We start from the raw sequence: 10854 nt of genomic DNA, 5'->3' as shown, positions 1-10854 counted from the left end.
GCTCTTTGGATTCATCCATTGATGAATAATGTCCATGGGATTTCAGAGAAGTGATTGGGACTTTGGTGAAGGTATGTACACTTGTCAGGAGGAAAACCTCACTGGAGTTCATTTATAGAATGTTCACAGACTGGGTCTATATCCCAAATGGCACCCTATTCCCTATGTAGAAATAGGGCTTTGGTCAAAAATGGTGCATTATACAGAGAATATGGTTCCACTTGGGGACTCAGAAAGTATCTTCAATAATATTCTGGTCTCTAGTTAGGCTTCACACTGCTTCAACAGCAGACTCTGGTTAGCCAGCGTGGGAGTTTCAGGGATGTGCCGAATGACATCATAGATGGTGGTATGCAAATCCTGGACAGACTCTAGGTGTGCCAGAGATCTGCTTGATGCCTGGGAAATGAAAACAAACACATTTAGGGACGCTACATGTTATAGCAAACGGAGGGGGTGGGAATAGAACCTGGGTCGCACGCGTGAAAGGCAAACATGCTACGCATTCCTCCATTCCTCCAATAGGGTTAACCCCTATGGGGGGGATTGTAACACGGGCTCATTAGCGAGGGTCACAACAATATGAAAGAGGTGTAACAACAGAAAACTACGACTTTTGTACCAAGCTGCATTGTTGCAAGACATACAACATACCTGTGTAGATTCCATTTTCCCAGGTATAGAGACAAACTCATAGATGCCAAAGTCTTCCGTTGCATCCTCATGACCTGCAAGTACAATGTAGTTAATAGTTTATATCTTCACCTGTCAATGTTCTATTCTCTCTCCACTTACTTCCTGTTTCTTGTTCCTAGTAGACTATTTGATTTAGTACGTGTCACTTTTGGTTTGGGGAAAACCGAATACTGCCCCACTACAGTTAAATGTATTGAACTCAGTTCACTAAAGCACAGACGAATCCAACTGAAATGTGAAGAGATTATCAACCAAGCTAATGGACAAATATGCCTGCACAAGGCAAACAAGTATGATTAATGTAATTGTTCTATGTTGGTGAAGGTTTTATGAAGACTATTGTTTGTCTAAGGCTATGTCCACGACACTGCCTAACAACAGGCAGGAATGTAAGGGTATAAGGTATAAAGTAAACAGTGCAGCTGGAGAGAGGGAACTTACCTGAACAGTGTGGGCGCTTCGGTTCTGTCAAAGGTCTGCATGGTAGAGGCAAATAAACTTGAATTAAACCCATTTACTGGATGTAGGCTACCTAGACAGAGGTCTTTATTCATGTGTAAGCAGTGATCAGTAATGTTCTTACCTGTTATAGATGTTCATGAGAACTGTAAAAGAAACAAGATAAGATGATAAGATGATATTTTTTGCTCTTCATCAATAACACAAATGATATAGAGAGTCATGCTCTTCATCAATAACACAAATTATATAGAGAGTCATGCTCTTCATCAATAACACAAATTATATAGAGAGTCATGCTCTTCATCAATAACACAAATTATATAGAGAGTCATGCTCTTCATCAATAACACAAATGATATAGAGAGTCATGCTCTTCATCAATAACACAAATTATATAGAGAGTCATGCTCTTCATCAATAACACAAATTATATAGAGAGTCATGCTCTTCATCAATAACACAAATGATATAGAGAGTCATGCTCTTCATCAATAACACAAATGATATAGAGAGTCATGCTCTTCATCAATAACACAAATGATATAGAGAGTCATGCTCTTCATCAATAACACAAATGATATAGAGAGTCATGCTCTTCATCAATAACACAAATTATATAGAGAGTCATGCTCTTCATCAATAACACAAATTATATAGAGAGTCATGCTCTTCATCAATAACACAAATTATATAGAGAGTCATGCTCTTCATCAATAACACAAATTATATAGAGAGTCATGCTCTTCATCAATAACACAAATTATATAGAGAGTCATGCTCTTCATCAATAACACAAATGATATAGAGAGTCAGAAGACGTTATTTTCTCCTATATCCTGTTTCAGTTTGACATAGCATTTGCAGATGATTTACATTTACTGTACTGTGAACAATCTTCAAAATCTAGTGTCTACAGTAGTAGTGTGTGTTCTGTGGTCACAGTTGCTGCTGTCACCCTGAGACTTATGAAGAGGGCCATAACATCTACCTCTCTTGGGATGATGACAGGTCTTTATGAAGTAGGCCAGTAACATACAGCCAGTAATCAACAGACAGGACAGAGTGATGGCAGCCAGAGGAGAGAATGAGTTGCTTTCCTGGACATATCTCTCCTTTCCTACAAATAAAAGAGAACAACTCTACATTCAGAATAACATTTTATAACTTAGACAGGGCCGATTTCCCAGACACAGATTAAGCCTAGACATGGACTAAAAAGCTAGCTACTGTATTTTAATAGAGAATTTCTAAATGCTTTTTAGTCATGGACTAGGTGTCACGCCCTGACCGTAGAGAGCTTTTTATGTCTCTATTTTGGTTTGGTCAGGGTGTGATTTGGGTGGGCATTCTGTTCCTTTTTCTATGATTTGTATTTCTGTGTGTTTGGCCGGGTGTGGTTCTCAATCAGAGGCAGCTGTCTATCGTTGTCTCTGATTGAGAACCATACTTAGGTAGCTTTTTCCCACATGGTTTTTGTGGGTAGTTATTTTCTATTTAGCTGTTTTGTTTGCCTGACAGAACTGTTCGCTTTCGTTCTCCTGTTTGTTGTTTTTGTTCGATTGTTTTTCTGGATTAAATCATGAACACTTTATTAAACGCTGCACCTTGGTCCACTCTTCCTTCAGCCCACGAGAAGCGTGACACTAGGCTTAATCTGTGTCTGAGAAACCGGCCCTGCAGGTTTTGTGACTAAATGCTACACATTGGGGAATAGAGTCCAAGCTAAGAGTAAACTTGTCAACTCAGACCTGGTGGACAGTATGTTTAGTTTGTTCATAACATTTTTAGATACTTCTCAATAGATTATATTTTCAACAATGTCACTTGCTATACAGTAGCCAAGATTGTGTGTATGTTTGCCCATCTGGAGGTTGAAACCACCTACACATAGAAACTCCACACATGCAGTAAAACGTGGTCAACAATGAGACCAGCTGTTATTTTTCTCCGTTTACTCTCCTATGGAGAGCCAGTGGACTTTTACACAGGCCAGGCACATAGCAACTGAGAAGAAATAGAATATTTATGATTCACCGTGTGTAGGTGAATTACCTGGTTCTGTTCTAAAGGTACCTTTACTTTGGACTATCTGCATTCAAGGCTACTGCTCACATTTAGAAAAAGGTTATAGTATATACACCATTTAGGTTTCAAATGTCAGTAACATTTGGCCCTCTGACAGTACGCCTCATCTTCTCCTCTTCCTCGTCTTCACCTTGGTACTTTATGGCATGAAAAGGTGCACAGTGGGTACCCAGACCTGATTCTCAGTCCCACCTACGCTACGTCAGCACCCCAGGCCAGGTGTGTGTGTGTGTGTGTGTGTGTGTGTGTGTGTGTGTGTGTGTGTGTGTGTGTGTGTGTGTGTGTGTGTGTGTGTGTGTGTGTGTGTGTGTGTGTGTGTGTGTGTGTGTGTGTGTGTGTGTGTGTGTGTGTGTGTGTGTGTGTGTGTGTGTGTGTGTTCCCAGTCCCTCCTTCATTCCCTCCAGGACAGCAGACCAGCTCTACCCACCTGTCCCCAGGCTGGCCACCACCAGGGTGAACTGGGTCTCGTCCTGCTTCTGGGTCACATTGTTAAACGCCCTGCACAGGAACTCCTCGGCCTGGGCCAGCTTGTATGAGGTGACCTCCAGGCGCAGTCCCACAGTGATGACCTCAGTAGCGTTGTTGGTCTTAGAGATCCACATACAGCTGTTGGGAGGGTTGGAGTCGGCCTGACAGTCGAAGAACACCAGCTCACCAGGGTTCACTGTGAAGACCTCCCCGGTCCTCAGGCCATGGTCAGACTTTACAGCCAGGTTGTAAGGACCATCTGGAAGATATCAGAGGGACTCATATTGTCACAAACACTATGATCATCTTCAAACTCTATTGGGACTGTGGTAAACTAGGATCCTTTGGCAGCTAAGATAAATTGTTTTATCATCAATAATTCAGAATCTCATTAACTGAGTAAACATGTCGTCCTATTGTAAGGCTGCTTTTGGCTCTTCTCCACTAAAATTCAAAAGGCACTCGCACATCTGAGCTATCTTTGTTTCAGGTGCATGGTAACAGTTGAGTAACATGAGAAAAAAGAAGAAGCCCACACACTGCTCTTGCTAGTATCACTACTCTTTATTAAGCTTTACGCCACTACAAATCAGGTTACAAGACATAGAGTAGTTTCACTGCTACAGGCACTAGTGGTAGTCCAGGTCTTCTCACGTCCTTTAGCCGAACAGGTGGCAATTACTGTATTTTGATTTATTTTTGTCATCAGAGTGTCAGCCTGAAGCAACGCCATATGGCCGCTCAAACATTCAGGTTCTAGCGAAGGCGTTTTCCCATTGTGAAATGTCCGTCGTATATTGAAAACAAAGCTGACATTAGAGCTGTGTGCCTCAGTTGCTAGGATATGCTACTAGTCACTGTGGTCATCATATTAGCTTGCACATCGGGTTTGTTGATAGGAAACCAAACGTATTAGACGGGGCCCTATAATGAAACCTCATATCCTCAAAAATGACAATGGCGATGTGATACTGAAATGGCTTAGGGAAGTGCTTCTCAAAGTCGGGCCTAGTCCTCCTCAGTAAGATGAAGAAAAACCATGTATCAACAAAATAACATCTGTAAATGATCTGTAATTATCTTCTCTCAGTTTCTGCCCGTCTCTGCAATCCCAACTTGAAGTGTGTTGTCAGCAGCCATCAGCGTAACATAATCATTTATATAACTGCTGATAGAAATACACAATAGTATAATAAAGTCTACCTGTGTGAGCAGTAATGTAGTAGGTAGTCATGTAATGTGATATTACAGCTACATGGGTGTTAAATTAGATGTTAAGGCAAAGAGGTCCCATCTAATGAGGCCCTTTCCTCTGACTGCATCTACAAATACAACCATTACGAACTGCATTTATCATAACGGAACTGTTTTGACGTACTGCAACATTTGTTGTCTTGTTGGAAGATAACATGTTCAACTGTAGGACGGGCTAATGTCCAAACATATTATATGTCAACAATCTCCAACTATCTCCAAACCTGCCAGGACCAGCCTGGTTTCATTAACCCAACAGCATCACGATAGCGATACTGCAACGATAGTATCGCCACAGAACACTGGACGTCTGTCAGACATGCAAATGCCGTTTCTGCACATTGTGTGCCCAGGGGTGGTATGGATTTACATACTGAGATTACTCATAGAAGGCCAGGAGGATGTAAAGTCTTTGTACTTCTTTAAAATGGGGAAAATACAGTATGAGAAGTTGCCATTCATTTCCTTCCCCAACCAACGTTGTGGTGTTTTAGACAGAACAACATGGGTGTGCTGTTTTAGACAGACCTACAGAGTTGTGCTGTTTTAGACAGACCTACAGAGTTGTGGTGTTTTAGACAGACCTACAGAGTTGTGGTGTTTTAGACAGACCTACAGAGTTGTGCTGTTTTAGACAGACCTACAGAGTTGTGCTGTTTTAGACAGACCTACAGAGTTGTGCTGTTTTAGACAGACCTACAGAGTTGTGCTGTTTTAGACAGACCTACAGAGTTGTGCTGTTTTAGACAGACCTACAGAGTTGTGCTATTTTAGACAGACCTACAGAGTTGTGCTGTTTTAGACAGACCTGCAGAGTTGTGGTGTTTTAGACAGACCTACAGAGTTGTGGTGTTTTAGACAGACCTACAGAGTTGTGCTGTTTTAGACAGACCTACAGAGTTGTGCTGTTTTAGACAGACCTACAGAGTTGTGCTGTTTTAGACAGACCTACAGAGTTGTGCTGTTTTAGACAGACCTACAGAGTTGTGCTGTTTTAGACAGACCTACAGAGTTGTGGTGTTTTAGACAGACCTACAGAGTTGTGGTGTTTTAGACAGACCTACAGAGTTGTGGTGTTTTAGACAGACCTACAGAGTTGTGCTGTTTTAGACAGACCTACAGAGTTGTGCTGTTTTAGACAGACCTACAGAGTTGTGCTGTTTTAGACAGACCTACAGAGTTGTGCTGTTTTAGACAGACCTACAGAGTTGTGCTGTTTTAGACAGACCTACAGTTGTGGTGTTTTAGACAGACCTACAGAGTTGTGGTGTTTTAGACAGACCTACAGTGGACCAACAGGGGTGTGCTGTTTTAGACAGACCTACAGTGGACCAACAGGGGTGTGCTGTTTTAGACAGACCTACAGAGTTGTGGTGTTTTAGACAGACCTACAGTGGACCAACAGGGGTGTGCTGTTTTAGACAGACCTACAGTGTTGTGCTGTTTTAGACAGACCAACAGGGGGTGTGCTGTTTTAGACAGACCTACTATACAGTGGTGTGCTGTTTTAGACCAATAGGGGTGTGCTGTTTTAGACAGACCTACAGTACTTACAGAATACATTAAGGTCCAGGGTGTGGCTCTGTCTCTGGCTGATGTGGTTCTTGGCCAGGCAGCGGTACTGTCCAATGTCCTTCTTCCTCACAGGACTTATCACCAGAGTAGAGTTATCCTGGGAGAACTGATGGCAATCACTAGCATCTAGGGGCATGTTGTTCCTCAGCCACTGGTACTGGACCCTGGTTCCGTTCTCCACCCAGCAGGTCCACGTCACGTTCTCCTTGTCCTCAACAACTGTAGAAGATGGGGTCTTCCTGATAACAGGAGTGGACACAGGTACTGGAGAAGGGGAGAGATAGAACAGTGAGTATGCTGATGATGAAAGGAACAGTATTGTAATGCAGTCCGTTAAACAATTTACGGGAAAGGTCTGTTAGTCTTTCGAAGTACATGGCAGTTGGATTGATGCAGCCAGGCCGAAATGTTCCATACATGCAACATTCCACAATGATCTGCCTATGTACACAACATATATAAGATGTATAGCTCGTCAATCAATGACGTAAAAATAGAGATTGACATAAGAATCCCTGGTGTCTACCCCCAACTCACCATCTACGGTGACATGAATGGTCCTCTCGACCCTGACAAACTCCTGTCTCTGGGGGAAGTGAATGTCCAGGTCCAGGTGATAGCCCCCCTCCGCTGCCTCGTCCAGCCTGGGGATCAGGAGAGAAGCGTTGGGGGGCTGGAAAAAGAAGCGGTTCCTGTGTCTCATGGAGGCCACCATGATGGCTGAATGGTTGTGGAAGGTCACCAGGAGGGTTTTGGGGCCCCCCGGCCGGGTCTGGTACCAGCTGCCCTGGATCTCAACATCCTCATTTTGAAAGTGAGTCTCCACAGAGAGGAGGAGGGACTTCCCTTTGACGCCATTGAGCACGGACGGAACGTGGACGAACTCTGAGTTTACTTCTGAGGAGGGAGGGAAGGAAGGGGTGAGAGAGAGTATTATAGAGGAGGGAAGGAGCAAGAGAGTATTATAGAGGAGGTAAGGAAGGGGTGAGAGAGAGTATTATAGAGGAGGGAAGGAAGGGGTGAGAGAGAGCTATAGAGGAGGTAAGGAAAGGGTGAGAGAGAGTATTATAGATGAGGTAAGGAAGGGGTGAGAGAGTGTTATAGAAGAGGGAAGGAGCAAGAGAGTGAGCTATAGAGAGAGAAAGAGATTAACAAATTAGTCTCAGAGGGTGGACTCTATCACACTAATAACAAATGCAAAGATTCCAGTTTGTGTACCTCTTCATGTGTTGGGCCATTGTGTTTTCTACCTTAGAGCCTGCAATGTTTCTTATTAGATGTACATAGTGGTATACGTTTCTGGGGGGGGGGTGTAAACATGTCACACACGAAGGTACAGGTACATACAAAACAGGTACAATATGGGCCCTCACAAAGCATCTCAGAGTAAGAGTGCTAATCTAGGATCAGTTTTGCCTTCTCGATCATAATGAATAAGATTATATGGACAGGCGGATCCTAGATCAGCACCCCTGCTCCCAGATGCTTTATGAATAAGGGCCCTGATCTTTTTTTTTTTTATTTTTTTTTTTTATCCCATTTTCTCCCCAATTTTCGTGGTATCCAATCGCTAGTAATTACTATCTTGTCTCATCGCTACAACTCCCGTACGGGCTCGGGAGAGACGAAGGTCGAAAGCCATGCGTCCTCCGAAGCACAACCCAACCAAGCCGCACTGCTTCTTAACACAGCGCGCCTCCAACCCGGAAGCCAGCCGCACCAATGTGTCGGAGGAAACACCGTGTACCTGGCCCCCTTGGTTAGCGCGCACTGCGCCCGGCCCGCCACAGGAGTCGCTGGAGCGCGATGAGACAAGGATATCCCTACCGGCCAAACCCTCCCTAACCCGGACGACGCTATGCCAATTGTGCGTCGCCCCACGGACCTCCCGGTCGCGGCCGGCTGCGACAGAGCCTGGGCGCGAACCCAGAGACTCTGGTGGCGCAGTTAGCACTGCGATGCAGTGCCCTAGACCACTGCGCCACCCGGGAGGCCAGGGCCCTGATCTTTTAACTAACATGAAAAGTAAAGATGGCAGTCTACGTCTCTTCATGCTGTGCTTCATAGAGCAGAAAGTATAAGTTAGACTGAGATATGTTTACATGATTGACACATCATGATTGACACATTCCATTTACTTTATCCAGAACTCTGTCCTGAAACTGAGGTAAGCAAATATTAACCCAATTCTTCAAGCCAATGACAAGCCTTGTGTCTTGTTACTACTAACTGGTATTAAAGCAAACATCTTTAAGCTGTATGATGTAGCCGTTGAATATTGTACACTTACTTTGCTCTGTTTACGTTACGGTGGCAAGCAGTTCCCACACTGATAACTGACAGAAAAACAATCACATTTGAGTTACGACATCCAATAGAAAATGGACTCTGTTAATGAACTGATATTTACTGTCATTAGGTTTGGTGTCTTCCACATTGTCTTTCTTTCTCAAAATAACAATGGCAGGGTTGGGTTTCTACGATTAGGAAGGGACTGGGTGATGTCATAAGTGTGTTGTTGCCAGCTCAGATTAAGCAGCAGCAGGCAGGTAGCTAGGCGGTATAAAGGTAAATACACCCCCCCTTCCTTCTCTTTCTCCACCTCCCTCTCCCTGTATCTCCCCGCTCCCCTATCCCTTTCTCTCCCTTTCTGTTTTTATGCCTCGTCTTCTATCCCCCCTCCCTTCCTTTCTGTCTCTTTCTCCACCTCCCTCTCCCTGTATCTCCCTGCTCCCCTATCCCTTTCCCTCCCTTTCTGTTTTTATGCCTCGTCTTCTATCCCCCCTCCCTTCCTTTCTGTCTCTTTCTCTCCCTCCCTCTTTCTTGCCCCTCTCCCCCCCCTCTCTCTTCCCTCACCTCTCTCTCCCTCCCTACTTCCACTGTTCCTCCCCTCACCTCCATCTCTTCTCTCCCCTCCCTCCCTCTCCCTCTCTCGCTCCCTCCATCCTCCCCAGTCAGTCCAGTTCTCCCAGTGAACGTCCAGGCCCTGCTGGACCCCCCTGTTGTTCATCACAATAGATTAACTCTGTGCCTGGTGTTATGTCCTAAACTTTAATAGTAGAAACAGCCTTTCCCCCATCCATGTCACACTCTGAGTGGCCTGTTGGCCATTGGTAGCAGTTTGGCCATCCCTGGGAGTGTGTGTGTGTCACGACTTCAGCCGAAGTCGGTTCCTCTCCTTGTTCGGGCGGCGCTCGGCGGTCGGCGTCGCCGGTCTACTAGCCATCGCCGATCCACTTTTCATTTTCCATTTGTTTTGTCTTTGTTTCTACACACCTGTTTTTCATTCCCCTAATTATTGTTCATGTATTTAACCCTCTGTTTCCTCCATGGTGTTGTGCGGGATTGTTTTATGTCATGTTCGGTAATGTTGGTGACTGGTTATTTCGACGGGTGCTGTTTCTTGCCCGTGCGTAAAAGTTGATGTTCGTGTGTTTGTGTTTGGGCAAGTGTATTGTTTTACCTTGCATCATTCATTATTCTGAGTAAAGTTACGTTGCTCCCAATTCTCTGCTCTCCTGCACCTGACTGCATACACCAGCTACACCCACCATTCTGATAGTGTGTGTGTGTGTGCGTGCGCGTGTGCGCGTGCGCATGTGTGTGTGTGTGTGTGTGTGTGTGTGTGTGTGGGTGTCTGTGTGTGTGTGTGTGTGTGTCGGTGTTGAATCAACCTGGTCTCAGAGCTTGTTGTATTATTCTGTATGCAAATCCGAGACACTTCATTTGGAATGTATTGTTACATTTCGTTTGTTATGTATTAATTTGTGGATGTCCATCATCCATTTCGTATGATATGTTACGAATTAGAATTCGTATGATACTGTATGTTACGAATTCCAATTTGTACAATATGTTAAGAATTTGCTAAACTCTTTAACTAGGCAAGTCAGTTAAGAACAAATTCTTATTTACAATGACGGCCTACCCCGGACGGAGGGCCAATTGTACGCCGCCCTATAGGACTCCCAATCATGGCCAGATGTGATACAGCCTGGATTCAAACCAGGGACTGTAGTGACGCCTCTTGCATGGAGATGCAGTGCCACTCGGGAGCCCAAATATGTCATGAATTCCAAGAATCTTGAAAAAACGTATATACTTAAAAACTGTAAATCAACCAATCCTCCATCGCTAACACAATGGAAAGGTCAAATGCCTTACTGTCTAAATGTTGAAAGTGTGTGGACGACGAAGAGAAACAAAATGGTGTCGTTTGATGCCATGTGGTGGAGATGGGGGTGTGAGCAGGTGGGTCTGGGCAGGTGTGATGTCGTTGATGTTTGTGTCTGTATGCTGTTGTTTGTATGTTTA

The 10854-nt window shown here is 44.3% G+C and overlaps 1 protein-coding gene across 1 annotated transcript; it reads right to left on the bottom strand.

Annotated features, from left to right (window-relative positions):
• Positions 1-1275: 1275 nt before the first annotated feature.
• Positions 1276-10010, bottom strand: LOC120022024 (HEPACAM family member 2-like). Its single transcript, XM_038965823.1, has 6 exons — positions 10004-10010; positions 7078-7437; positions 6520-6804; positions 3671-3970; positions 2147-2275; positions 1276-1301 (listed from the first exon to the last, which is right to left on the bottom strand). Exons 1-6 carry the CDS (start codon positions 10008-10010, stop codon positions 1276-1278), a joined length of 1107 nt encoding a protein of 368 aa, XP_038821751.1.
• Between the last annotated feature and the right edge of the window lie 844 nt (positions 10011-10854).

This window comes from Salvelinus namaycush, chromosome 27, assembly GCF_016432855.1.
Source record: "Salvelinus namaycush isolate Seneca chromosome 27, SaNama_1.0, whole genome shotgun sequence".
NCBI classification, from domain to species: domain Eukaryota; kingdom Metazoa; phylum Chordata; class Actinopteri; order Salmoniformes; family Salmonidae; genus Salvelinus; species Salvelinus namaycush.
Note: the sequence above shows the minus strand (reverse complement) of the source record. Positions and strands in the feature narration are given on the sequence as shown.